At 40.2% G+C, this 27,996-nt stretch overlaps 4 protein-coding genes and 1 long non-coding RNA gene across 6 annotated transcripts; 3 read left to right on the top strand and 2 right to left on the bottom strand.

Moving 5' to 3' along the window:
• Positions 1–1,056: 1,056 nt before the first annotated feature.
• Positions 1,057–2,527, bottom strand: LOC126598912 (uncharacterized). Its single transcript, XR_007615013.1, has 2 exons — positions 1,804–2,527; positions 1,057–1,685 (listed from the first exon to the last, which is right to left on the bottom strand). It is a non-coding gene; the product is annotated as an uncharacterized LOC126598912 (long non-coding RNA).
• Positions 2,528–3,387: 860 nt separating this feature from the next.
• Positions 3,388–11,419, bottom strand: LOC126600488 (DExH-box ATP-dependent RNA helicase DExH3-like). Of its 2 annotated transcripts, none has more exons than XM_050267059.1 (19): positions 10,796–11,419; positions 10,300–10,454; positions 10,135–10,222; positions 9,680–9,925; positions 9,345–9,440; positions 9,080–9,268; positions 8,777–8,936; positions 8,566–8,696; positions 8,036–8,209; positions 7,683–7,955; positions 7,187–7,381; positions 6,755–6,958; positions 6,484–6,553; positions 6,251–6,399; positions 5,616–5,924; positions 5,194–5,253; positions 4,921–5,073; positions 4,724–4,834; positions 3,388–4,525 (listed from the first exon to the last, which is right to left on the bottom strand). In XM_050267059.1, exons 1-19 carry the CDS (start codon positions 11,225–11,227, stop codon positions 4,016–4,018), a joined length of 3,705 nt encoding a protein of 1,234 aa, XP_050123016.1. In that variant the 5' UTR covers positions 11,228–11,419; the 3' UTR covers positions 3,388–4,015. The 2 variants fall into 2 exon arrangements, with proteins under 2 accessions (XP_050123016.1, XP_050123017.1); XM_050267060.1 differs by having other exon boundaries at positions 9,080–9,223.
• A 3,489-nt stretch (positions 11,420–14,908) lies between these two features.
• On the top strand, positions 14,909–16,915 carry LOC126599838 (T-complex protein 1 subunit delta-like). Its single transcript, XM_050266287.1, has one exon. It carries the CDS (start codon positions 15,127–15,129, stop codon positions 16,729–16,731), a length of 1,605 nt encoding a protein of 534 aa, XP_050122244.1. The 5' UTR covers positions 14,909–15,126; the 3' UTR covers positions 16,732–16,915.
• Positions 16,916–18,399: 1,484 nt separating this feature from the next.
• Positions 18,400–21,893, top strand: LOC126600629 (2-oxoglutarate and iron-dependent oxygenase domain-containing protein CP2). The gene is made up of 9 exons (XM_050267229.1): positions 18,400–18,919; positions 19,528–19,575; positions 19,670–19,846; positions 19,967–20,117; positions 20,236–20,322; positions 20,522–20,646; positions 20,953–21,071; positions 21,262–21,373; positions 21,615–21,893. The coding sequence occupies exons 1-9, from the start codon at positions 18,638–18,640 to the stop codon at positions 21,648–21,650; spliced, it is 1,137 nt and encodes a 378-aa protein (XP_050123186.1). The 5' UTR covers positions 18,400–18,637; the 3' UTR covers positions 21,651–21,893.
• A 535-nt stretch (positions 21,894–22,428) lies between these two features.
• On the top strand, positions 22,429–27,941 carry LOC126599839 (nuclear poly(A) polymerase 1-like). The gene is made up of 12 exons (XM_050266288.1): positions 22,429–23,158; positions 23,260–23,337; positions 23,516–23,623; positions 24,259–24,321; positions 24,427–24,588; positions 24,717–24,830; positions 24,933–24,995; positions 25,085–25,414; positions 25,910–26,074; positions 26,271–27,197; positions 27,493–27,566; positions 27,725–27,941. The coding sequence occupies exons 1-12, from the start codon at positions 23,042–23,044 to the stop codon at positions 27,768–27,770; spliced, it is 2,247 nt and encodes a 748-aa protein (XP_050122245.1). The 5' UTR covers positions 22,429–23,041; the 3' UTR covers positions 27,771–27,941.
• The last annotated feature ends 55 nt before the right edge of the window (positions 27,942–27,996 follow it).

Genomic DNA, 27,996 nt, shown 5'->3' with positions numbered 1-27,996 from the left:
CCCCGGTGTGTATCTCGGTCGAGCATTCCTTGGAAGAAAGAAATACCGTACCTTTCTTGCAATTAACACACAAATTCATTATGCTTCTTCCATTTTTTTCGCTCCAAGCATCGGTCATAATTGAGCAACCATTCAGAGCTCACTCTTCTTCATGCTTCTTAAGTGAATTTTTTACTCTCTCCACCTGTTCTTTCAACAATGGTTCCCTTAAATCATATTGGGTTGGAGGTTGATAACCCATACCAAATTGACCAATTGCTTCCAAAAAAAGTTTAAAGTTATCATTATCAATAACATGAAAAGGGATACTGGCTTCATACACCCATCGAGCTAAGTATTGATCCACTTGATGTGTTCTATTCTTCCAAATTGCATCATTGATATTTTGTTGTCGTGTCCCTTTGCTTCCGTCATTTGAAGAACCGGGATTGATGGTGGATGCAAACCTATCCATAAGCCCAAGAGTGCACGACATTTTCTTTGACCCAACAACTTTAATGTCTTCTTCTTCTTCAATATGTTGAAGTTGAACATTTCCCCTCACTTTCTTATTATGCTTACTTCTTTTATTCTTTTTATCTTTTGCCTCTTCTAATGCGGCTCTACATTTTGCTTTATCCTTGTCCAAAGACTTTGCGAACCTGGCTACATTTCCCTTGATGTTGGCAATGTGTTGTTTCATTCTATATACTCCACCACTAATTGTTTTCTTACACAACTTACATTGCACCTTATTTGAGTCGGTAGGATTCACCAAGACCCCATACTCCCATCCCACATTGTCTAAAGCACGCTTTAACAGACTATTTGATTGAGAGGACGACATTGTATTAGATGCTCCTGAAGATACACTACCCGTCATCTACAAATAAAACCACATCATATTAACTTATGTTCAAAATTCTTATATAATTTATCTTGCACTCATCACATCCCTAATATACTCCAAACTAAAATTATAGAAGGATAGGACTAGCAGACTTGCAGTCATGCAATTATGCAATTGTATAATTGCTGATGCTGATACATACAGAAACAAAAATTAACAAACAGATAGATCACGAAACAAAAACGAGATAAGTTAACTTATGGAAACAAAATACCCGAGACTGAAAACTAACAAGAATAATAAACGACAACAATAAGGCCTTATCCCACTAAGTAAGATCAACTGTATGAATCCTAAAATTTCGCTGCGCTAAGTTTTGCGTCAAGTTCTAATATCAACATTAAGAAAAAGACCGTGCTAATTGGAGCATTTATATACACATTGTACAGTCCAAACACAACACCAGTTCCAACATCAATAAAATTCTAACAAATTTGTACCATACTAGACTAACCGCATAACTATCAAGGCTCCATCTCTAATCTTGAAATCATATTCGACATTAACAAAATGCTCGGCTCCTCGATCAACACACTAGACCTTGGAATTTGCAGTGATCAAGTCGTCCATGAAATTGTATTATTGCAGGCAGCACTATTGTAAGTCTGTAATGCAGTGCTCATTGACAATTTGACAGAGAAGGGGAGAGACTTACAGATAGAGTCAGAGAATCGGAGAATATGAAAGTGGAGAGGAGAGGAGACTGAACGAAATTGCAGTGCGCAGAGTCGGAGCCTCGGATCAGATGCGAGATGATGGTGAACCGTGGATTGGTGCAATTGGATTAGCTTTTGTTCTGCAAAGTGATACAGAAGCTAAGGTTACCATTAACCAAATGGTCCAAGTAAAAAATCTACCAAATGGAACATGGGTTTCTATGAATCGTTGATGCAGATGCTAAGGTTACCGCGTACCAGATTGTGACTAACCAGAGATGAAGAGACGGCCAGCGATGAAGTAGCAGAGCAGAGCACAAGCGACGCCGAGCCGCGACGAATTAGGCGCTGCGCTGGGCAGAGCAAAGCGACGGCGAGCCGCGAGAGAGAACTCAGAGAAGAAATTAGGGTTGTCAATGTGTCTGTGAGTCTGTGCACAGCGAGAAAGAGAACCGACGCGAAAAATACACCCAATCAAATTACTTAAGTTTTAATTAAACAAAAATTCAAACCGCCTAGCTCCGGCTAGCTCCGCTAGCGCCGCCTAGACCGCCTAGAGCGCCTAGCGGCCGCCTAAGGCATCACCGAATTTCGTCACTGTTCTGGCCTAATGAGGGTTTCTTAGGAGGGCCAATGCAATCAGAATGAGAGGTGGTGGCCGGCGTAAAAAGCCCCAGCTTCTCATCATATCGAGAAGGAGCACGAGGTGTTTCACCAATCCGAGACAAATTACCAAGATGGCTAGAAGATTGGGCGAAAAGGTAACTGATACGAACGCTGGTAGGAACATGTCAAGGATTGCAGAAGTTGTGAACTTTTGTGACGTGCTAATGGTGGGTTCATGGAGCTGCCCTCACAAACATTATGTTCCTCCCTGAAAATGTAGCTCTTGTCCAAATACTTCCGCTCGGAGGGTTCGAATGGTTTGCAACAAACTACTTCGGAGAGCCTTCGAGGGATAAACGCTTAACGTCCAGATACACAGAAAAAAAGGAAATATCAATAACATCAGTAACTATTCCTCCCTCTTTTATTTGTCATTCGCTTGTGTTATAGTTACAGGGTGATATTTTACACATGTTTCGCTCCTGTCATTAGTAAAGGTTATCTCTCTAACTTTTACCTATTTATAACAATCTGAATGTATTTAGCTCCCTTTTCTGTTTCGATTAATTAGCTTTCATGAACATACCTATTTAATCAGGTTTCTAACAAAACTGCTTACATTTCAATTGACCATAACATCGTAATTTAGCCTCCTACTTCGTATTCGATCTTTGATCTTCAATCTCCTCCTACACCGGATTACATTTCTTAACAAAGATTAAAGCATGTTTATGCAGATGTGATCTTGGTATTTTGGGTAGAGAGTGTTGAGTTATATAAAAGTCGAGTAAAAAATGAAGAACGGTTCGATACTTGCCAGAAACCTCTTTCGCCTTCAGCAGAAGAGGTTCCAATATGGAGCATTTGCTTCCTGCTTGCTCGTAGCATTATATTTTTGCGCAGTTTTCACACCTAGTTTGAATCTATCAGCTTGTATGTGGATAAACCTACCGTTTTTTTAACTTGTGTTGCAAGAAAGTTATGCGACCACACTAACATGATATGTTTGATGTCTTAACTTTCGTTTACTCGCAGTGAATTTGCAACTGTCAGCGGGTCTTGGTTGGGAGGTGCTGCAAGTCCAGCAAACAAACAGCTCTCAGCAAGTAATCGAAGGTGAGCAGCTCGATCGGGGGATATGCCGATCACAGTATTCAATGCCGTTTAGTTCGAACAGAGTTCATGCAGCAGATGTTGGTGATCAAACAAACACAACCTATCATGATTCGCTCAAAATTTTGAATCGGAAAAGAAAATTTATATGTTATTTATAACATCATAAGGACAGCGTTCAATAAGTTCAATGGTATTACCAGCCACGGGGGGCTGAAACTGACCGGTGTGTGCCGAGCTACAAGTTCTACCGCAGGCATGAGGCAAACTCCGCCATGCTTTCCCTGTCTAAAATTAAAGAATATGCTGCTGCTTTACAGATACAACCCTAAGACTGCTCCACCGATACGAATATATACAAGATGCAGCTCTTTGACCCATGCCCAGCAGTAGCCATGGGTCAGTGAGATCCATAAGCTGCCGTAAAAAAAAGACTTGTAGAATAATCCGCTACTTCGACAGAACAAGGTACATTCTCCATACCCTATGAAGAATGTGCCAAATCACCCGTTTCCAAAATATGGGCGCATCTGCCGATAAAGAATGTCCTATATCACCCCCTTTCCAAATATGGATCTGCAAATGCCGAAACTGATCATAGATTCTATACAATGTAGCTTCTATTCTGAATGTAGCTCAACGATCTAGAAGATTGATGTTCAATTTTTAGTCACCCTAATCTTTCAAGTTGGACCAGCCTCGGGCAGCTCTTTGCCGCTGATTGTGCTTTTGATTGTATGCTTACTCCACTCTATGACGAGCAACCCTTAACCCCATTGGCACTATCAAATGAGGTCCTTTTCTGGCTTTTCTTTCTACTTTTCTTAAGCAGCATCGACATATGGTCAATATCTGTGGACGATGAATGATTCTCTCCCCTTAACCAGAGTACAGCTTCAGCAGCTGCGTCCTTCTCTGCTTCTTTCTTACTATTGCAAGGTTTGCCTACAAAGTTCAACCCATTGAAGATCACTGTGGAACGGAACTGGTTGTTTTTCGATGGTTTTGTTTTGTAGGTGGGTGCATCATGCCCGGCTCTGGTGAGCAATGTTTGGAGGTGATTTTTGTAATTATTGTTCTCCGCAACTTTCTTCATGGTACCCTGTAACTTTGGTACCTTCTCTTGTGTTGCCTTCTTTGAGGGCACTGGCACCTTGCGACCAAATACAAATCTACCCTCACATTGATCCTCTGAGACCAGTAATCTTAGCGCTGATAGGAGGCTCGTGTGTGATTGCATATCCAATTTGGGATTCAGGAGCTGCTTACAAAGAACGCATCCCCATGTTAGCATTTAGCAATAAATGGAGTGACTGTTCATGTGTGTGTGTGCGTGCGCGGTTGAGAGAGAGAGAGAGAGAGAGAGAGAGAGACGAGAGGAGAGACATCGAGAAAGAACAGGTCTAGATTCAAGCGATAAAGTCAAGAACAGTGACAAATGCTGAAGACAAATACAAACCTTATTATGTATCAGTTCATCAAGCTCCCTCTTTAAGCAAAGATATGTTTCTGCTAATGCGGGATTCATGAAAAACTCTAAGTATCCTCCCAGCATCTTCAAGTGCCCATCCTACCAAAAGCAAAGAGGAGTAATACTATTTTTTCATGAAGAAAACACAAAAAAGTAACACTTATGTCCAAGATCAATATACGTACCACGCCACCCCTGGAAATGTTGCCTCCGAACAAAAGGAGCACAGAATCAGATATACCAGTTGAATCCCGGAGAAAAACTGAATTCACTTTCACCTTTTCGTTGAAGACAAGCCATGGATATGGAATTTTGGGTATGTTTCCATTGACAGAACTCTGATAGATCGATAATAAAAAACAACAGAACAGAAAATGTGTCATCATACACAATTAGAACAGAAAACTTCAAGCAATACAACATGGAAACATGAATTCAACCAAAGACAAGAAACTAACCGAGTATAGCATCACTTGTCCATCTTCCTGTGTTTTCAGCATAATTGACTTCTCTTTGTTCTGTGAAAAGTGTGCACAACATACACAATTAATGAGAAAAGACAAGCCACCCACAAGCAAAACAGATGCAAACAAAATCAGTGGCCATTCAGAAATTCAACTTAATCTGAAGAATCATGTCCCCTTTATCACAGTTTTTGTAAACTTGGACATATCTATTGGGCTATCGATTCAACTACATGTGAAGATCACAACACCCTCTTATCACTCTGTTTTGCTCACTTGAGCATATCACTCATTTCTTTGTATATTGTACACAGAGTAAAAGAGGCTATTACGACAAATAGTTTCTTTTCATGCGAATAAAAAAAATTAGAAGATGAAAAATATACTAACATTATAAGAAATGAATAACAACTTACCACGACAGAGCATATTCCCGGAAATAATCCAGCACAGATAACTGCTCGGACAAGATGCTCATCATGGCTCCATGTATTGCAGTTTTCTGTATTATGGTCAACCAGACCCGCATCCTTGAGCAAAAAGAAGAACTGCTTCCGAAGAGAGTCAATGGCTTTCAGAGTTTGCACAGAAAGGAAGTTTCTCCAGCAGTACTCATAGCCAGACTGTGTTCTTTCAGCACTTCTCCAACCATCATAAGCTCGGACGAGAGCAAGATGATCGCTGTTTTCACGAGCAGAGAACTGTGCTTTTGCCGACTCTGCAAGCTACACAAGTTGAAAATGACATGGTTACTATTGAACCTATGCTTGTTGAATACCCAGGAAAAAACAGGAAGAGAACTGTGTTTAGGGATATTTTTTAATATATAAAAAGACATACAATAACTGACTACTGTTAACTTCTTTGCATGTCTCTTTACTTTGAAGGTTAGTGAAAAGGATAAAAGTCGACGCTCAACTACAATTATTAAGTCGGGGAAAAGATCAGTTTTCGAACGAGACAGGAATATGATGGCGTGCCAGGGGATGGGAGACACCATTATAATATACGCAACAGCAAACTGTAAAAAGGAACACTATATCATACTTACATCCTTCTTGTCATGCGGCATAAGGAATGGATCTCTCATACTGAGGCCTGCGACAACAGTCATTACTGGATCCAGACAGTTGAAAATACACCCTAATATGAGCATTTTTCCAAGTTTAGGCTCAACGGGAAGCACTGACAGGTGACGTCCTGCACAGCATAAAATCGTTAATCTTTCTGACTTGCAAACAAATCAACACACAATTTAAAACAGCTTTGGTAATCATCCATTACCTAACACTGTCAGATCTTCACTATCATCTAAAGCCCCAATGATCTTCAAATACTCAACAGCATTTTGAACCTACAAAACAAAACAAAAAAAATTGTGAGGACTGATATGAAGATATGCATAGATCACACTGTTAAGAATAATTACACCTTTTTGTCAAACTATGATAATTCACATGTTAATTTTAGATTTAGTTCAAAAGCACTACAAGACTATCACCTCCCATGCAAGTTTTATAAAAAATAATCTGAGAGTACTCGGACAGAAATTTACCGACAGAGGTTCAGGTGGCTGCAAGGCCTTAGATAGGAACTCTGAAATACTTCCAAGTTGTAGACTTTTGATTTGTAAACATAAAGATTGCAAGGGAGTCCTCAAAAGTTCAGGCAACTGATAATCAGCAAAGGCATTATATACACATCTGGGGTAGAGATGGTAACACTCACCAGGTTGAACACGACCAGCTCTACCTCTCCTCTACAGATTAAAGGCGTCAATTAATATTGTCAACCCATGTGTATTAAATCTCCTTGTAAGAGAGCAACTTTCAGTGAAAGTTTGAGTACCACAAAACAAAAATAAGTGCACGGTTTAACCAAGAAGCATTACAGTCAGTACAAACTCATGCTTTGCATCATATCATAATATCCAACCATAAACTAGAAAAATAATCAAATTGATATGGAAACTGCCAGACTGTCTTACTTGCCGAGAAGCAGCCTTTGAAATCCAGGATGGAAGCAAACAGGGAGTGTTATTTAGTGCATCATATGATGTCTCTTTCGCCTTTCCACAATCAACAACAAAAACTACATCATTGATAGTGATACTAGTCTCAGCCATGTTTGTAGCTAGAACTATTTTCCGAACACCATCTTCTGGCTTATCAAATATCAATTTCTGTTTACAAAGACAACAACAAATGAACTTTAATAAAATATAAATCCATTCCTTGAACTACAAGAAGAAGAATAACAACCCAAAAATGATAGAGTCCCATTTAAATTTTTTGAGTGATAGCATCAAAAGATTCATTGAACAAATATGAAGCTGTAATATTGATTAGCTCCACAGTACAAGAATCCTTAGAGGATCAAGAAAGTCAAAAAGCTCATTATCCAGTGTTTTTCCATCACTAGACCATGGTGGTATTTGTATGCACTATGCAATGAGAATTAACACAAAAGAACAGTGACATCACCTGCTCAGAGCTAGGCATGGAACCATGACATGCTAGCAGTAGGACCCTGCTAGGATCTCCTAATAGGGGATGAGCTTGGAGTTGATCCTTCAAGGAATTTATGTCATCCCAACCCGTCATAAAAACCAAAATTGCACCAGGCCGTTCTTTCTTGACTATGTGTAAAAGAAGATTCCCAATGAGGTTAAAACCAATGGAGTCAGGATTCCAACAGGACAAAGACTCCTGAGTCCTTGGACTGTACTCCCTAAAGTCAGCAGCTTCAAGTACATCCTGTTCAAAAGGGGTCAAAAAAATTAAATACAACCTAGGGGTTTGCAACGCAAACTAAATAAGACACAAATTTTCTATACCTCAACACTAGAAGCAATTTGGCTCTTCCTCTTTTTGAAACCTTGAGCTTGTTTCTGCATTTTCCACGACTTTTCATGACCATAATCATCAATCTGATTATATTGATTCAACTGATACCCAGTCATTTCTAGAATATTCTCCAGAAAATGTGCTCGGACTGGGTATGTAAACCCCTGTAAATAGAGCAATGCCCAACACCAAAATCAAATGAGTCCAGTATACCTTATGCTGAGAACATCCCTATCAAAACGTAATCAAGAAAATAAACGATGCAGCACCGACATGCCACAGGTTGTGTACAAATGTAATTGAATCAAAAGTGGATTCACTGAAGGAATCAGGAAATACTTTGTACTTGCAATACAAATGGCACCTGGAATCACCTAAGATCATCCTATATTGACATGAATACACAATGATGATCATAGATTGCTACATGACAGTTTGGGTACATGGCACAGATAATTAAGAGAAACAAGAGTTGATTAAAAAGACCAAAAAAAAAAAAAGCCTAGTTCCATGAACTTACGGGAATATGGATCATTGGAGCACCACCAAAGTAGGAGGAGAAAAGCTCAGCATTTAGCGTGGCACTCATCAAAATCAACCTCAACTCTGGCCGGCGAGGGAGAAGTTCTTTCAGAACAATAAGAAGAAAATCTGAAACAAATGCAAGGCTTTGCTTAACACCACAATAGAAATACCAATCAACAAATTTACTTTCCAAAATTGAAAATTACCTTCATTCATTCCGCGTTCATGAATCTCATCAACAACGACATGTGTAACACCTCTCAACTTTCTGTCAACAAGTAATCTCCTCAATAATATACCCGTGGTGCAAAAAAGAAGCCGGGTGTCCCGCCCTTTCATCCCTTCAAGCCTAACTTTGTAACCAACCTATTACCATAGGGAGAGATTTAAGTTCAAATCAGCTTGAAAAAGGATAAATGATCAACAACCAAGTGAAATAAAAAAAGAAAAGAAATAAACAAAGCCTAACACTTTGATGATAAATCTATGTCATCAAAACAGTAACTTACAGATTCCCCCAGATTCTCCCCTCGTTCTGCAGCAACTCTTTCAGAAACAGCCATGGCAGATATCCGTCTAGGCTGGGTACAAATAATACTGCAGGAAGCTCCGCGATCAGCTTCAATCTCAGATTCTAAAATGTACTGAGGAAGCTGCGTAGTTTTACCACAACCAGTTTCGCCTGAGACAACTAAGACCTGCTCAACATAACTCTGCTGGTGAGCAAAAGCAATCATCCATAACCAATTGTAGAAGTAATAAATTACAACTCACCTGATTTTCTGACACAGCTTTTAACAGTGCATCTTTCTTCTTGTATGCAGGCAGACTTTTACGAAGTTCAAGCATCTTTTGACCTTCTGGAGATTCCTGTATAGGGCTTGACATGTCAATATGAATGTTTTTAAAAGTCTATAATTCCACTATAAAGCTACATGAAGATGAACAAAAACTGCATCTCAAAGTCAAACTATAGAAAGACACGACAAAAAAAAATTCACAGAGGAAGCTGTGCACTGTTTCCTACATCTAAACAGAAGAACTAACAAAAAGCAAAAAGGATCAACTTCCTGCCTGAATAATGGTCACAAAAGGAAAGGAAAAATAACCTGCCAATGTCGTTGCCTATTACGCAGTTGCAAGCTTTTCCGCTGAAGAATTTTCTCCATGGCATCAGTATTCTGTATCAAGGGCTCCTGCTGCTCATAATGTCCTCCATCATTAGTAATGCTTCTACTACTGTTTGATCTTGACAAGGAAAAATCTGATACATTTCCTTGGCTCATTGGCTTTTGAGATAGGTAGGCTTTGAGATGAGCATCTACTTCTCTATGAAGTCCAAAAGGTAAGACAACCTACACACGCTTCAAAAAGTTTAAAACAATATGTTGCCTAAAAGACTTTGTAACTTCAATAACATGCGCACCAAAACTAACTAATGATTCAGGGCCCACATCATAGACTAGAGAGCAATTGTTTCACAAATGTTCAAAGGAAAGAACGTCATCCATTTCTTTCCATGCATGAATTAAACTAAATAGAGCATAAACATGCAAGAAAGTACCTCTCTTTGTGGCCGCTTATCGTCCAGATCAGGTCTGTAATTTGGCTGAGGAATTTTGCTAAATACTACAACTCTAGAATACTGACGGCTGCTTAAGAAAATTAAGAATCAGAATACATACAATTTTGGACACATAATAACCGTACGCTTGCTAAACTGACGTACCTATATAAACCCATCCTACTTGCCAGTGCTGAAAGATGATCAAAATCGCGTCTATCCTTTCTTTCCCTGGACACCAATTCTTGCTCATCTTTGTTGCGAAGAAGCATGGTTAACTTCCATCTCCATTCGTCAATGTTATCAAGGGTCGAACCACCCTAATCATTTATTAACAAGTAAAAGTCACAACCTTTACAATTAAGAAGAATGATGAGAAAAATAACAGGCTTCAGCTGTGCTTAAAAAAGTGCTACACTTAACAACTTTGTCGGCTGCTAATCGAAAGTCCGAAAAAGCTCCATGCTTCAAAAACATATACTGATGTCTAAGCTCTACGGTCTACCCTACGTTCATTGGCAGCTACATTGCATTTGAATTTAACAATGATGGAAAGAAATGCGAAGGTTAAAAATGAAATCTTCATTCGGAAAGCAACTCAATCAAAGTTCCCAATTCAAGTAATCAACATTTTTAACAGAACGGGCAGAGCAGAACTCACCATTTGGCGCTGAGACGACACCAATTCGGCGTCGGACTCCTCACTCGCGGAGGCGTCCTGGTAGGCAAACCGCCCATAGCTCAAATTCTGCTGGTAAAACGGCACCGCCGAACTCCTCAGCTGCTTCCTCTGCTTCCAATCCAGCTCCGCCGCCCGAGACGAAGCCTGGCACGCGACGTCCCCCACATGACGCGGCAGATAATAGCACGCATTCCAATTCAGCGGCGGAGCAAGGCAGTGCGTGTGGTGGTACCGGCTGTTCCTCATGGAGCATCCCAGCAGCATCGACGGCCTTACCAAAGCTACGTGGTGGCGGCGGTGGGGGGTCCCGCGGAGAGAGACGAGAACGGTAGTGGTGGAAGTGGTGGAGGGTTTGAGGGACATGGTGGTGGTCCTGAATATATATCCCTGGTAGAGGGCGGAGTACGGCATGGTTGTGGGGTTGGGGGTGTGTGAAGAAGGCTGTTATGGCGGTTGTGAGCTTTGTCAGTTGGAGCAGTTAAGGAGGGTTGGGCTCCATTTTTTGCAGGGATTAGAGTTTTTGACAGGGGACGGTGTGGGTGTTGGTTGTGTTGGTTGTGTTGGTTGGAGAGAAGTGGCGCTGAGAGCCTTTACGTCATGACTCTGGAGCTGGACTCTGTTTTTTCTTTTATCTATTAAAAGAAAATAAATACCCATAAATAAAATTACACTCCAGACCTCGAAGATAAAAATAAAGAAAAACTAATGAAAACGACTTGAAAATTTTTAGTTTTAACTTTAAGCACAAAATAAAGGGTAAAGTAAATAGTACCATGATTGACTTTTTAGTGTAAAAATATGGTTTTTTGTTGAAGTAAACAGTACCAAGAGCTTTTCGTTAAAGTTCCCTAAAAATAAAAGGCAAAAATTATAAATAGAATAGAGGAGAGTAACTTCACTACTATTGGTTATCTTAACAGGTTGTGTTGTGTCAAAAGACGTTATCTTAACGAATTTTAACAAATGACCCGATAGCAGTCTAATTCATTAACGGGTCAGGTTGTTTGGTGTTAGGTTAATGAGTTGTGAAAGAATTATCACGTCTAAAATCTAAATTTGACAAATGATATCTTATTGTATTTTTAACAGGGCGACTCGATAATTACTCAACTCTCCTATAAAAAAAGATAATGATTCCATTCGTTAATGAGTAATTGAATAACAACTCGACTCGGACAACCCAATTTATTAAAAAGTTCTTTATGACAAACCCTACTTGTTAAATTCTTAACAGGTGACCTGTTAATACATAATCATATCAATTTGATTGAACCACAATTTATATAAAACATAGGGTAAAGTACAAAAAACTACCTCAACTATTGGTCTCACGATACTTTCATACCTCATCTTTTTAAAATGACAATGGCATACCTTATCTTACAAATTTGTGTCAATGTCATACCTCCGTCAGTTTTTCTGTTAGTTTCTCTGTTAAGTGTTGATGTGGCTTGGCTTAAATAAATTAATTAAATATTAAAAACTAAAAAATTAAAATCATTTAATTTTTTTTTACATGGGGATCCACCCCCTTTCCCCCTCATGTCTTCCCCAAATTCGATCCACCTCTTTATTCCCCATCGACCCCATTTCTCCCTTCTCTCATCTGTAACCCCACCCACCTTTCTTTCATCTGCAACTCGCACTCACCCTCCATTCTATCCTCTTCATCGTCGACTCCATCCACCAATGACCATCACTTTCTTCCCCATTCTAACTGACGACATCAAAGTCGCCGATCTCTGGCACACCAACCTCACCCCTCTCCGGGTACCCACACCCTCCATTGATCTCATCCCCTTCCTTACCAAACTACCCATATGGGTTCGAATACTTCTGCGAATCCTTGACAGTCTTGTCGCCCCATGATTACCAAGTAATCGACTTCGTCGTTGGGTTTGCAGAAGTTGAGGACCGCCTCTGCCACCTCCATCTACTTCCGCAACCTAGCACCATCTTCAAGCCTAGCAAAACGCAGCAGCAATCCAGCGCCCACCACCGCTGCCGAGTCTCTTGTGAAATCAACTTGGGTTTTTTTTTTTTTTTTTTGTTCTGGGAAAAATTGAATGGTTTTGCTTTGTTTGGTTGCTCGGAAAATGTGGGAGAAAGGAAATGAATTTTTTTGATATTCTGAAGGTTCCATTTTCTTAGAAAAGTGAGGTAAACTGGGAGATGGATTTTTGAACTTTTGTTAATGGTGTGTTCTCAGGATTGGTGGGTGCTTTGTTTTTTATGCATGCTTGTAGGTTAGAAATAGAGAGAGCGGCGGAGGAAGAGAAGAGAGGCACCTGGTGGGAATGGGAGTGGCTGATTTGGGGTGGGATCTGGGTTTGGGTTAGGGGAAGATGGTAACCTCGTCGGCCCCGATCTTGACAGCTCTCCATCTTTCCCTTTCTCCTTGACAGCTTCAGAGATGGCAACGACGGCGGATCGGCGGTGGGCAATGGAGTGGGAGATGGAAGCAGGTCGGAGCTTGCAGGTAGATCTGAGAAATGAGGGCGGATGAAAAAATCCAGGTGGGTTTGGGGGGTTATGGGCACAGCGAAAGAGAGAAGTGGGGAGGAATGAGACTACGGTGAAGAGGAGAGGGATATGCGAAAGAGAGATAAGGGAGAAAGAGGGTGGTGGATGAAGGTTGGGGGGGGGACGGGTGGGAAGGGGACCGGGGGGGGGGGGGTCGGGTGGGAATGGGTTTTAGGGATGCAGAGAAGAGAGAGAGGCAAGAGAGAGGATGGAGAGAGAGTGATTTAATTTAATTGTTTTTAATTTTTTTAAAATTTTAATTATTAAAAAATATATTTAATTATATTTTAATCCAGTTGGATTAGTGAGTGACCCCGTATCTAGCCACGTCAGCACTTAACAGAGAAACTAATAGAAAAACTGACGGAGGTATGACATTGGCACAAATTCGTAAGATGAGGTATGACATTGTCATTTTAAAAAGATGAGGTATTAAAGTGTCGTGAGATAAATAGTTGAGGTAGTTTTTTGTACTTTACCCTAAAACATATCTCATTCATCCCCCACGCGTGTCAAACACTTCCTCCTAATAAGATGGCCAACTTATTAATGAGTAACCGAATAACAACCCAACTTGGATGACCTAATTTATTAACAGGTTCCTGATAATAGATCTGACTACTTAAATTCTTAACGAGTGATCTGTTAATATATAATCATATCAAATTGATTGAACCACCATTTATATAAAAAGGTGTGCTATTCACACATCTCATTTTACTTCTCACACACCTCTTGATAATTTCTGTTCGTTGATCTTTTTCAATTCATCTGATCCGACGGTCCAAAATTATAAATGTGTGTGAGAAATAAAATAGGGTGTGTAGATATCACACCCCTATATAAAACCCATCCAATCCAAACTACGAGCGTGTCAAACACTCCCTCCCAATAAGTAGAAATTTTTAGTTATGACGGGAACACAAGTGGTACACCACGTGTTTTAATAAGAATTGTGAGAATTTTATTTTTTAAGTTATTAACTTTTAACACACATATCTCATTATTTGTTTAGTACCACGTGGTCCACCACTTCGTATACTGGTCACATTGAAAAGTCTGCTTCCAGTAAGGCCATTTTCGTCTAATTTCTAGGAGGAAATTGTACAAATGGTCCCTCAACTTTAATCAAATTGGAGCAATGGTCCCTCAACTAAAAATCCATTACCTTTGGTCCCTCAACTTATCAAAACGTGCAACTATGGTCCCTCAACTAAAAATCCATTACCATTGATCCCTGAACTTTAATTCAAGTGGAGAAATGGTCCTTTAACTTTAACTCAATTGTAGCAATGGTCCTTCCAATATAACTCGTTTTGACAAATTTTTTGACATAGTTGACGAAAAGAACCATAATTATACACTTTGATGAGTTAAGGGACCCTAATTATATATATGGTCATTCCAACATAGCTTATTTTGACAAAATTTTGACAAAATTGATGAAAAGGACTATAGCTACACATTTTGATAAGTTGAGGGACCAATGTTAATGGATTTTTAGTTGAGGGACCATTGCTCCAATTTGATTAAAGTTGAGGGACCATTTGTACAATTTACTCAATTTCTAGAGCCCTCCTCCATTCTCCCTTTCCCCCTCATAACCTAAAACCCACCGTCTGGCATCTCACTCACTCTAGGGTTTCCATTCTCTCTCTACCATTTCAAAATTGGAACTCAGAAACCCTTTTCCCTTACCAAGTTAGCGTCTTTCACCCCGATACCCCCCACCGACCTCTGAACTTTCCGTTAGGGTTAGGGTTAGGGTTCCGTCGATCCCAGCATCCATGGCTTCACCGGCAGTGATCTCCCAACCGCGCTCCTCCAAGACCGAGTCCTATGTCGACAACAAGCGCAAGGAGGACATCCGCCAGGCCAACAGCACCGCCGCTCGAGCCGTTGCCGATGCCGTCCGAACCAGCCTGGGACCCAAGGGTATGGACAAGATGATCTCCACCGCTAACGGCGAGGTTATCATCACCAACGACGGCGCCACGATTCTTAACAAGATGGAGGTCCTCCAACCCGCCGCCAAAATGCTCGTCGAGCTTTCTAAGTCCCAGGATGCTGCCGCCGGAGATGGAACCACCACCGTCGTCGTCATTGCCGGCGCACTCCTGAAACAGTGCCAGGTCCTTCTGTCACACGGCATCCACCCGACTGTGATCTCTGACTCTCTCCACAAGGCGTCCACCAAAGCGGTAGACATCTTGACCGCCATGGCCGTCCCCGTTGAGCTCACAGACCGCGATTCGCTGGTAAAGTCTGCAAGCACATCGCTCAACAGCAAGGTGGTGAGCCAGTACTCGACTCTGCTCGCACCGATGGCCGTGGACGCCGTGCTCTCCGTGGTGGACCCGGCGAAGCCGGAGATAGTGGACCTTAGGGATATCAGGATCGTGAAGAAGCTCGGAGGAACTGTCGACGATACTGAGATGGTGAAGGGACTTGTTTTCGATAAGAAGGCGAGTCACGCCGCCGGTGGGCCGACGAGGATGGAGAATGCCAAGATTGCTGTGATTCAGTTCCAGATTTCGCCTCCGAAAACCGATATTGAGCAGAGCATTGTCGTCTCGGATTATACTCAGATGGATAGGATTCTGAAGGAAGAGAGGAATTACATTCTGGGTATGATCAAGAAGATCAAGGCTACTGGATGCAACGTTTTGCTGATTCAGAAGAGTATTCTGAGAGATGCAGTTACTGATTTGTCCTTGCATTACTTGGCGAAAGCGAAGATCTTGGTGATCAAGGATGTGGAGAGAGATGAGATTGAGTTCATCACCAAGACTCTGAATTGCTTACCCATTGCGAATATCGAGCATTTCCGGGCCGAGAAACTGGGGTATGCTGATATGGTTGAGGAGGTTTCGCTTGGTGATGGGAAGATTGTGAAGATCACAGGGATTCAGAACATGGGTCGGACCACCACCGTACTGGTTCGCGGCTCGAATCAGCTGGTGCTAGATGAGGCGGAGCGGAGCCTGCACGATGCTCTTTGTGTGGTGAGGTGTTTGGTGAGCAAGAGGTTTTTGATTGCAGGTGGCGGTGCACCAGAGATTGAGCTGTCGAGGCAGTTGGGGGCGTGGGCTAAGGTGCTGCAGGGGATGGAGGGTTATTGTGTGAAGTCGTTTGCTGAGGCGCTCGAGGTTGTTCCCTATACACTGGCAGAGAATGCCGGGTTGAACCCAATTTCGATTGTGACTGAGCTGAGGAATCGCCACGCGCAGGGAGAGATCAACACCGGGATTAATGTGAGGAAGGGGCAGATTACCAACATCTTGGAGGAGAATGTGGTGCAGCCATTGCTCGTCAGCACAAGTGCCATCACTCTGGCCACCGAGTGCGTGCGAATGATTTTGAAGATTGATGACATTGTCACTGTAAGATAGATTTCGATATTTGATATTTCATCTGTTGCAGTCTATTTCATTCGAGGTGGATTTCTGTTCCGAATTTTGGTATTGGTTCTGGATGTTTACTTTGGATTTGAACTTTGTTTTTGCGCTTGCTAGGCGGATGTTATGTAACCTACCTTTGCCCATTTATATGCATCTAATTAGTTTGTCGTGTTAAGTTTGCGTGCCAATGGAGATGATGTTATTTTGCGTTTCTTGCTTTGTCAAAAGGATTAGATATTGAGTTCCATCGCACAAATTAGACATCTATTGAATTTCGTTGTGCATACTTCTCCGTTAAATTTTGTTCATTTCTTGCGTTTGATTTGAGTTTGCTTGGACATAACTCAAAATGTCGTGAAGAGTTTGAGTTTCTCCGTTTTGGCGTCTTGATGGTTGAGTTTTGATTGAGGTGTGTGAGTCAGTTGATTGATTGTCTTGCATCCTTTACATCTCTGTCAGTTGCCTGAGGGTGCGCGGGATCTGATAATATGTTTCAATCGCCATCGATGAAGTAGGCTTTCCTTTCTCAAATTCTCGTTTACAGGTTCAGATGCGTTAGCTTAATCTTAAACCTGTTCTCACTGCATTTAGAAGAAGGATGCTCTCCCTTCCGACTTCCGACTTCCGACTTTTACCCTTGCGGTTAACTTTTTCGGGTTCTAAGCACAAGACTCTATTCTTTCGCATTCTTCTGCGGATTGATTCAGTTCTTCTGCCGATTTGATATTCCAGTTTTGCAAAAACTCTCTGCGATCAGGAACTAAAGCAATCCGAGGAATGTAAATGAAGCAGGCCAGAGTTTTGCAGGATATTTTCAACACAGGAGCCTGCAAGATATTGAACCTTACATTCCAAGTCATGAAAACGGCTTCGAGAGCTGGAAACTCATGCATGAACTGCAAAAATGTTTTGTCAAAGGAAAAGGGTTTATACTGGACTAAGATTTCAGAATACGGGCTCGTTTGAAAGTGCTTTTAAAATGACAAAAAGAGAAAGTGTTTTTTATGAAATGCTTTTGGAGCCAATTCTTAGGAAAACACAAATGAATTCTGAAAAGCGCTTGAAGTGCTTCATGGAACAAGAAGACATTTTTTTTTTCTAAGATTGTTTTTAGTCATTTTAAAAGCACTATTAAACGAGCTTTTATAATGTGGTTCAAATTCGTTATTAGCGAGAATCGAACATAAGATCTCTCACTTACGAGTAAAGATAAATACCACTAGATCACGTAAATTTTAAACACTTCCAAACGAGTTCTACATTTAGGTCGATTTACAAGCAAAGAAACCACTTGCGCAGAAAAAAAAAAGTTCACGTAGGATTAAATACTGGTTTGGTACTGAGGTGCTTTTATAAAAAGTGGGTACCAAAAAAAGCTGAGCTCAAAAAAATGTTTGGTAAATACTTAAAAACAGCTTATTTTCACAGTTTTGGGGTGGAAAAAAAGCTGAAAATATGAAGCAGCAAAAATGAGCTTATTCTTACACTACCAGCAGAAACAGTTTTTTTTAAAGCACAGCAATTCCAAACCAGCCTTAACACAAGTTGGGCTGGTCTCAGTCCATTGAGAAATACAAGTTGGGCTGGGCCGGATCGATCCAACTACCTCCAACCATTTTATATATTTTTTAAGATAAAAAAATAAAAACAAATAAAATAAAAGCGCTGAGCTTGAAGTTGGAAACTTTGGAGTGCAGAGAGAGACTGAACTCTCAGCAAACCCTAATTCCAACCAAACACCCACCCCAAAAATTTTACGTCCACCACAAGAAATCCCCACTCCCCCACATATCCAAACCCTATATTCCCATTTTACCCTCCTCCCCCTCACCCCCAATGCTCCTCCTCCGCCTTCCAACGTCCGGCTGATTCCGCAGCTCCGCCATCCGCTCCCCAAATGTCGCTTGAACCCCGCACGCCGGCGGCCGCGAACGGCGTCGTGTCGGAGGAACCGAAGCGTCCGGCGTTCGCGTCCCCGTCACCCAGGCTGAGGCTGAACCCGAACAATGACCACAATCCGGATAACTACGACGACATGCAATTGGATTTCAGCCCCGAGATTTTCACCTCGCTCGAGCGGTACTTGCCGGCGAGCATGCTCGGGAAGCCCCGGTACGATAAGTTCAAGTTCATGAGGGAGATTCTGCTCAAGTACTTTCCTCCCGGAGAGCGCAACAGAGTATGTTTTATCAAAATTTTTTCCGTTTTTTGTTAAATTCTGTTTGGTTGCTGGGAATTTGGTGGAAAAGGAAGCGACTTGAAGATGCTTGGAATTTTCTATCTTACATTATTTTTGATAATTGTGATCTGATTGTTGCGATTTGGGCGTTGAATTAGGGTTTCGCTGAGGGGCAGATTCCAATTCTAACGGGCAAGTGATTCGGAATGACGAAAATGCCCTTGAGCCTTTTTTTTATTTTATTTTTTCAAATTTAAATTTTGTGTGCAGGAGGGGTTGTGCTTTGGCAGTAGCCATTCTCATTTCTGTGCATCTTTATTTTCCTATAAATGTTTCTCTGTATAAAAGGATATTTATAGTAAAACGAAGTGGTTTCGACACGCCTCTTTATATTTATGTCCTTCGGATTGAATAATTCAAAAGAGAATCAATGGACAAAAATACACATGGTTACGGAAATCGTTTATCAGAAGTAAACAGCATAAAAAAAATGTTCAGTGAACAGCTTGATGTGATTTACGGTACATAGTGCACCATTCTAGTTCGTGATAGACTTGCATTCACCTAAGATGAGATAGTTGATGTTGTGTGGTTATGTTGTGTATCAGGTTCAGAAACATAGAGAGTACAGGCAGAAGATTATATCAAATTATCAGGTACAGAACGACACACGGTTACTCTGGATTAATTGTTCTTTGAAGTTGGGTGACTGACTAGGGATATATTAAAACTGAATGACATGTGGTGCAGCCTTTACATAGAGGGTTATACAGTATGCAACCTGCAGCCACCTTCGTTACGGCATTTCTGAAGGCAGTTAGTGAGAATACTGAGGAAAGCTTCAGAAGGATAATGTCTGAACCCTCACCAGGGATCTTTACATTTGAGATGTTTCAGCCGCGGTTCTGTGAACTTCTGTTGTCTGAGGTATTTTCCTTCAGTTTTCTTGTCGTGTAATTGCATATGACTTATCTGCCATTCTGTATTTGACTTGACTTTACCATTGTTCTTTTGTTTTTATTTCTTTTATGTTTCTTTGCTGCCTAGGTGGAGAATTTTGAAAATTGGGTCAATGAAGCCAAATTTAAAATCATGCGCCCAAATACAATGAACAAATATGGCGCCGTTCTTGATGATTTTGGCCTTGAAACCATGCTTGACAAGCTTGTGGAGTCTTTTATTCGTCCTATATCTAAAGGTGGTGCATTATATCCTCACTTTATAGTTTAATATTTATATTTGTAAGGTTCGCTATGGTTTATGGTCAGTATTGGCATATCCGTTGTTTCAATCTGTTTCCTTATTCTTTGTTGCAGTGTTCTATCCTGAAGTTGGTGGAGCAACTTTGGATTCTCATCATGGTTTTGTTGTTGAATATGGGGATAATAGGGATGTTGACTTGGGTAGGTTCTTTGTTTGATTCATTTTGCTTCAAACTTTATCACTTTGCAATTACTTATGATGGTGTGAATTCTGCATAGTTTTTGGTGATATGATAATTTATAGGTTGCCCTAAAAAAGTATAAACTGGGCTCTGATCCACCGGTATATCTTTCCTTTTCCGTCAAATGCAGATGTATAAAATTGATTTCATATTTGTAGGTTTTCATGTGGATGACTCTGAAGTGACCTTGAATGTGTGCTTGGGCAAGCAATTTTCTGGAGGAGAATTGTATTTTCGGGGCACACGATGTGATAAACATGTAAATAGTGGAAGCCAGTCAGAGGTATGTTATTCTTAAAAATGGAGAGAGAACTAATTATTCCTTATGTAATCACTTTTAGAGTTTTTTTTTTAATTTAATTATCAATAATGTTTTTGCTGCAGTTTTGACTAACTTTATTTGCTTCTCGTCATTTGAAATATTGGTGTTTGGTAACCAATCATTACCATCTAAAACTTATTTATCTTTTGTTTTTTTTTTCAATTTTATTGTCTATATCGTGCAACTTAAAAGTTATACACAGTTGATGCCTGCTATTTTTCATAGGTGGTTGTAAACTTATTGATGGAGTATGTTGTTTAAAAGCAGGAGATCTTTGATTATGCCCATGTTCCAGGATATGCTGTGCTTCATCGTGGCCGTCACCGGCACGGTGCTAGAGCTACAACATCTGGTCATCGCATCAATTTAATTCTATGGTGCAGAAGGTATTCTTTAAGCAGCTATAGATTTTGATAAATTTCCTGCATCTTAGTTTATCTAAAATTTGGCCGAAATCCTAAATTTACCGTGGTTTGGTGTGCGTTAGCATTTTGGTAGAATCCTTTTTTGTGATATAGAACGTGCAGGATTTAAGAACCTTTTTAGGCCAATACTAATTAAACTATCTCCTTACAGTTCCGTCTTCAGAGAGATGAAGAAATATCAGAAAGATTTCTCCAGCTGGTGCGGAGAATGCTTGCTTGAGAAGAAAGAAAGGCAACGCAAGTCAATCGCAGCTACCAAACAGGTAATGGTACCCTTAGATGCTTGTATGCGGAGGCGACTCATATAGTTATTGAAGGATTGTATTTAACTAGCCAAGTCGTTTTGAACCACACAGCACATGCACACACGGTAACAGGATACGAGGCGGCCTATGCTAGCCTCTACATAAGTTAGTTTAAACGGTAGAAGAAAAATCAATTCAATTCACGTGTAAAACTGCATTCTCGATTAAGCGGTGACTTAATCGAGTTATTCCTGTGCAGGAATTGCTCAGGAGGGACGGTGAATCGGCACTCTGATCTTGCTTCGCTACTTGCACAGACACCCTTCTGTTGTAAAATCATGTAGTTTCTGTGTACTCGGTCCAAAGACTAAAGGCTGAACTGGAGGAGGAAAGTTGTGCCTTTGTGAATCATTTTGATTTGGGACGCGCCTGCGTATGTACATCAATTGTGTCTGAGAAGTTCGGAACTTCATGAATTATGCATGTAACTTTTGTAAAAAGATCTATCTATGGACATCTTGATGTTTTTATGTCTTAATTGTGAGGGTTGTGAAGATTTATTTGCCAACACTAATTTATTTGGGGGGCTCTTTTTTGATTTTGTCATTTGATCTTCTTCAATTCATCTGATCCGACGGTTGGAAATTAAAAAAAAAAAGTGAATTAAAAGGGAGCGTGAATAACGCCGTCTTTCAATAATAAAAAAGGTTTTTTAGCTAAAATAGTTCTTGAGATTTTCATAACATATAACTTTGGTTCCCGAGATTTAAAATTAATAGGAGTGGTATCTAAGATTGTCTACCATTCATTATCTTAGAAAGCAAAATTATGTGTTATTCCCTCAACTTAACGGAGTTTATAAACGGAATGATCAAAATAATGGATGGTGGACAATCTCAGTTATCACTTTTATTATTTTAAATCTCAAGGGATTAAAGTTATGTGTTATGCAAACCATTTTAACTAAAAAGCCAAATAAAAAAAACAGCTTTGTTTTGAATATGCATAAAAAAAAAAAAAATATTGTTTAGTAAATTCGCATAAACAGAACTAAACGCAATATATATTTATATATGACGAAATACGATCTCCCAAAAGCCAATAGGGTTCTCTCTCCCCTTCTACTCACTCTATGAAAGCTATCTATCTCTATCTATTTGCCTCCTCCCGCGATTGTTCCAGGTTTTCTTCTCCTCGATGATTCTCAGGCTCCGATGGTGACCACCGCCGAAGGCCCACACCGTCGGTTCTGAAAAGCCGGAGACTTTTGGCGTGGTCCACTCAATTTCTGGGCGTCAATCGGTGCTGTTGCTCCTTCTCCGCTGTCTGGGGTTAGGGCTCAGGGTTGGAAATTGGTGAATTTGTACACTTTGTATTGCGATATCGAAAATATAGGGTTAGGGTTTGTTCAATTTTGTCATCAGTCTTTTCTCCTTTGTAGCTTTTGGGGATTATACCCAGTATCATGTGTAACTGAGAATTACTTGATTATTATTTTTCTGTTTTTGATTTGTTTGGTTACGATTTAATTATTTTGGAAAGGAAGAAGGAAAAAAAAAAAAAGAAAAGAATAAAAAGTGCAAAAATATCATCAATAAAAATTTGTTCTTGACTGCACTACCCCAATTCCCATGTATTCTGATATGTAAGTATATACAAAAAATCGAACTTTTATTCACATTGTAAATGGGGAGCCCTGCATTAAGCAACCGAAATAATGGGCAGCGGTTAGGCATTACAGAGCCCATTTCTCTGGGCGGTCCGACGGAGTATGATGTGATCAAAACTCGAGAACTCGAAAAGGTTGTGGTTTGATTGATGTTTTTATGATTCATAGCTGAATTTTGGGTGTTTAGCTGAGGTTTTGCTGAATTTTGACTTTACTTTTTTTGTGGGTTCTTCAGTATTTGCAAGATGCTGGATTGTACGAGAGTCAGGAAGAGGCTGTGGGTAGGGAGGAGGTTCTTGGCAGGCTAGACCAGGTTGAACTAATCTTTTATGTTCCTGTTGTTATTGTTGTGTTCGTGATTGAGCTGATCAGTTGCACATTGTTGGTTCATGTTCAATTATTTCCTTTTCCTCCAGTTATATCAATGATATATGTCTGATATTGTATTCTCTGATTGTAATGTATGATATTGGTGCTGAAATCCAAGTCAGATTGTGAAGACGTGGGTTAAAACAATTAGCCGGACGAAGGGTTTGAACGAGCAATTGGTGCATGAAGCAAATGCTAAGATTTTCACCTTCGGTTCATATCGGCTAGGGGTATGAAGCTCTTTTCCTCTTTTCCTTCCCACTCTATGGAGGGTTTCTGTGTTTGCAATTGTCCTTTAATGCCTGTCTTAACTGTTGGACAGTTTTATCTTAAAGACCTTTGACAGTGCTTGTGGATTGTAGATGCAAATCATAAACTTCTCTTGTTGTATGGCATTGTTCTGGATTTCAGTTGTGTTATTGTCGTATATTAAGTGACACTTGAACCCTAACCAGAAACATACACTTTGTTTATCTTAAAAGAAAGAAAAATGTTTTATTGGTTTCTCTCTCATTAAATTTCTTGTAATTCTTAATATGTTCTTTGTCTCAAATTGTTAACCTTTATAATAATAAGCCGGAATCTTGAAACTTGAAAGAATTGTCGTTGTTCACCATTCTTGCTTCGTGTTCTCTATGTGTGCCTTGATTTGTTACTAGTTTGTAGGAAAAGAGGGTAACATCTTGACTGAATTGTTATTATGGGTCAGTCTCTTCTTGTCTGTGCCCTTTTGTTGATAAGTTGTGAGTCTTCTTGTAAATAATGCTATTTGGACGTGGAATCTGTGGTGTTATTCTAAGTTAATTTTTTCCCATTTGAAGTTTCACGTATTCCTTTCTTTTTCTCATTTTCCCCTTATTGTCAGGTTCATGGCCCTGGAGCAGATATAGACACACTCTGTGTTGGACCTAGACATGCAACTCGAGAAGTATGATCAGCCTTACCTTTTACTGTGCAATAAGTTGGAGTTATTTTTTTGCAGTATATCACTATCACTTATCAACTTTCAATTTCTTTTATAACTTTGGTGTAGGGAGATTTCTTTGGCGAGTTACATAGGATGCTGTCTGAGATGTCTGAAGTGACAGAGTTGCATCCCGTTCCTGATGCTCACGTCCCAGTTATGAAATTTAAGTTCAGTGGGGTTTCAATAGATCTTCTTTATGCACAACTGGCACTTTGGGTTGTTCCTGAAGTAAGTGCTGGCTATATGTTTGAAGTTTTATATTAACAATTGAACACCTTCTCATCTTTTAATTTTGCATGCATTATCCCATAAAAACTATGGTATCGTTTGTTTTAAATGTTTTCCATTTGGAGCAGGACTTGGATATATCACAAGACTCAATACTACAGAATGCAGATGAACAGACAGTTCGTAGTCTCAATGGCTGTAGAGTTACAGACCAAATTCTGCGTTTAGTCCCTAACATTCAGGTTCTCACCATCAATGATTAGCTTATTTGCATAGGGATTTCTGTTTTTAATCTGTTTAGCATCTTTTTGCTTCTCATCATGTATCTAGCTTTTGGATTGCAGAGTTTCCGCACAACATTAAGATGCATGAGGTTATGGGCAAAGTGTCGTGGTGTTTATTCAAATGTATGGTGGGGGATTGCTGATGTGCTAGATTATTCTATAATTCTCACTGTATTGTTTTTACTTATGATGTGTGTTTCTGTCACGAGCAGGTTACAGGGTTTCTTGGTGGTATAAACTGGGCATTGCTTGTTGCTCGCATATGCCAACTTTACCCGAATGCACTGCCTAATATGCTAGTTTCTCGGTTCTTCAGGGTATATACTCAGTGGCGTTGGCCAAACCCAGTCATGCTTTGTGCTATTGAAGATGGGTCTCTTGGACTTCAGGTTTGGGATCCTAGAAGATATATAAAGGACAAGTATCATTTGATGCCTATAATTACTCCGGCTTATCCCAGTATGAACTCTAGCTACAATGTGTCCGCAAGTACTTTGCGTATCATGTTAGAGGAGTTTCAGAGGGGTAATGAAATCTGTGAGGTATGATGCTCCATTCGAGTTTTGATATCTTCTTTCCGAACAAAAAACATGTAGGTTCCTCATTGACATGTATTTTGTAATCATTGGGCCAAGCGGAGTAGTGATATTCTTGTTCTTATTAACTAGGCCATGACTGTAACATATCTAGTTTTCATTTTAAATGGTTGATTTTTCATGGGCATTATACCAGTTCTGCTGTTCGCGTTAAGCAAAGTCATTCCAATTTTGTTTGTTGCTCAAGGTCTACGGGAGGGTCCGCTATTTGTAGTTGCCTGTGTTTGAATCTATATTTGGTTCCTTCCTAAGTCATCATGGCCATGGGTTGCACACCTATTGGGCTGGACGTTGGTCTTTGTCAATGATATCTGTAGACGAGTTTCTTAGTGGAATTGTATCCCTTAAAAAAATCTGCATAATGGGAATATTGTGGCATTGGCACACACACATGCACTCTCTCTCTGTGTTCCCGAGTTTGATATTTGGTAGTTCTTGCAGGCTATGGAAGCAAATAAGGCTGATTGGGATACCCTTTTTGAGTCTTATGCTTTCTTTGAAGCATATAAGAATTATTTACAGATAGACATCAGTGCAGAAAATGCTGATGACTTTAGAAAATGGAAAGGCTGGGTTGAGTCTCGTCTCCGTCAACTAACCCTGAAGGTGAACCTTTTACTTATTCTCTCTCTCTCCCTCTCTCTCTCTTTCTCTCTCTCTCTCTCTCTCTCTCTCTCTCTCCACCAACCACCCCCCTCCCTTTTTCTCACCTCACTCCCTCTCTCCCTCTCTCCCTCTCCCCTCTCTTTTTACCTCTGCCTCTCTGATCCTTATTCATCTGTTTGTGTTGGAAAATCTCCAGATTGAGAGGTACACATATGACATGCTGCAGTGTCACCCGCATCCAGGTGATTTTTCAGACAGAATGAGACCTTTTCATAGTTCGTTCTTTATGGGCCTACAACGAAAACAAGGAGTTCCAGTCACTGAAGGCGAGCAGTTTGACATAAGGGGAACTGTTGAGGAATTTAAGAATGCTGTCAACCATTACACGTTATTGAAGCCTGGAATGGAGATCCGTGTATCCCATGTAAAACGCAGAAACATTCCTAATTTTGTGTTTCCTGGTGGTGTTCGACCATTGCGCCCATCAAAAGTTACTTGGGACAGCAGGCGTAGTTCAGAACTGAAGGCTTCTGGTGATGCTCAAGCAGAAAAATCATGTGAAGGAAATGGATCAGATAGTGGACAGAAGAGAAAGCGGGCGGATGATAATGTAGAGTCTGACTCAAGGGATGCCAAGTCTTTACATCTCTGCAGTGATGAAGTTTGTGAGGCTACCCCTCCTATCAGCAATTTCAGTTCATTTTCCACAAAATGTGACAGTATCGATGCAAACAAAAATGACAATAATAACGTGAAAATTAGCTTAGGGAAGATAGAAAACCCGGCAGACATTCCTTATCAGAATGGTCAGACTGAAGTATCGTCAAGGTGCAATCCACCAGTCAATAGTCTATTTTCTGCTGTGAATACATCAAGTTCTAAAGAAGGGGTACTAGAGAAGATTATGGTCGGTCCATGTGTTTCCCACCAAGCTTTGCCAGAAGTGGATGAGCTTGAAGATGATTTGGAATATAGACATCAAGTGAAGGACCTTTCAGGAAATATGAAGGTCGGTCAAATGGAGGCTTCGGAGGAGAGTGTGTCAGTTGCAACGCCAGTAAGTTATAGCAATGGAGCTGGCACTTCCACCGATTTATATAATGGAGGATCAGAGGAACTTGAGGTTAAACACAACTATTACTTGTGCTCGTATTTTTCAACTTTCAATGTTTTCATCTCTTCATTCAATTAAGTTCTACTTCCCTCGTGGAGTGCTACATTCTGCTGCATGTGAAATATTTTTTTCTTAAGGTTTTTGTTTGGTATTATTTTTGGAACATCGAAAGGTAAAACTGATCATTTCTAGTTTATTCTGTGTTGTTATCTGCCTTGGTGTTTTCGGTTGTCCAACGCATTTACGTGCTTATTCTTTGAATCTTTTAACAGTTATTTTTTCTTTTTTGTTTTAATTCTTGAAGCCTGCTGAACTTATGGCGCCATTCTCAAATGGAACCCCTTCTCCGCCTGTGGCTCAGAGAAAGCCGATCATCAGGTATTCAACGACTCAAATCAAAATCTAATACCCTTTCATTCCAGTTATAAGTGATTGATTCAGCATGCTAGAAATACGCTGAAAAACTGGTGCATTAGTCTTCGTTTGAGTAATGTTTGTGTCTCTCGAACCTCGTTTTCTTTTCCTTTTATTTGCAGGTTGAATTTCACTTCATTGGCCAAAGCTGCTGGTAAAAGCTCATAAAACGGATGTTCAATGCCGAAATCTCATGTATAATAAGAGTTTTTAACCCCGACTTTTTGTGATGATAGTTACCATCAATAAATTTTGGTATTTACCTTCTCTTTTTTTACCTCGACTTTTTGTAATAACAGTTACAGTTGGAAATGTATAAAAGCTTGAGTATGTTTTTTATATGTTGAGTTGGGGGGCTTATGGGTCGCTTGGAGTTTTTCATTTTCTTTCAGGC

This window comes from Malus sylvestris, chromosome 14 (assembly GCF_916048215.2).
Source record: "Malus sylvestris chromosome 14, drMalSylv7.2, whole genome shotgun sequence".
Classification (NCBI taxonomy): Eukaryota; Viridiplantae; Streptophyta; class Magnoliopsida; order Rosales; family Rosaceae; genus Malus; species Malus sylvestris.
The sequence above is the reverse complement of the archived record's forward strand: the minus strand, read 5'-3'. Positions and strand labels throughout refer to the sequence as shown.

Bases quoted from the DNA above. Each gene is read 5' to 3' on its own strand.
- LOC126600488 (XM_050267059.1), bottom strand. From the start codon at position 11,227: ATGCCGTACTCCGCCCTCTACCAGGGATATATATTCAGGACCACCACC. The intron at 9,269-9,344 runs GTGAGTTGTAAT...TATGTTGAGCAG, and splicing joins AAGCTGTGTCAGAAAATCAG to GTCTTAGTTGTCTCAGGCGA. The intron at 5,925-6,250 runs GTAAGTATGATA...CAACTTGTGTAG, and splicing joins TGCCGCATGACAAGAAGGAT to CTTGCAGAGTCGGCAAAAGC.
- LOC126599838 (XM_050266287.1), top strand. From the start codon at position 15,127: ATGGCTTCACCGGCAGTGATCTCCCAACCGCGCTCCTCCAAGACCGAG.
- LOC126600629 (XM_050267229.1), top strand. From the start codon at position 18,638: ATGTCGCTTGAACCCCGCACGCCGGCGGCCGCGAACGGCGTCGTGTCG. The intron at 19,576-19,669 runs GTACAGAACGAC...CATGTGGTGCAG, and splicing joins AGATTATATCAAATTATCAG to CCTTTACATAGAGGGTTATA. The intron at 20,323-20,521 runs GTAGGTTCTTTG...TCATATTTGTAG, and splicing joins TAATAGGGATGTTGACTTGG to GTTTTCATGTGGATGACTCT.
- LOC126599839 (XM_050266288.1), top strand. From the start codon at position 23,042: ATGGGGAGCCCTGCATTAAGCAACCGAAATAATGGGCAGCGGTTAGGC. The intron at 23,624-24,258 runs GTATGAAGCTCT...CCTTATTGTCAG, and splicing joins TCGGTTCATATCGGCTAGGG to GTTCATGGCCCTGGAGCAGA. The intron at 26,075-26,270 runs GTGAACCTTTTA...GAAAATCTCCAG, and splicing joins TCCGTCAACTAACCCTGAAG to ATTGAGAGGTACACATATGA.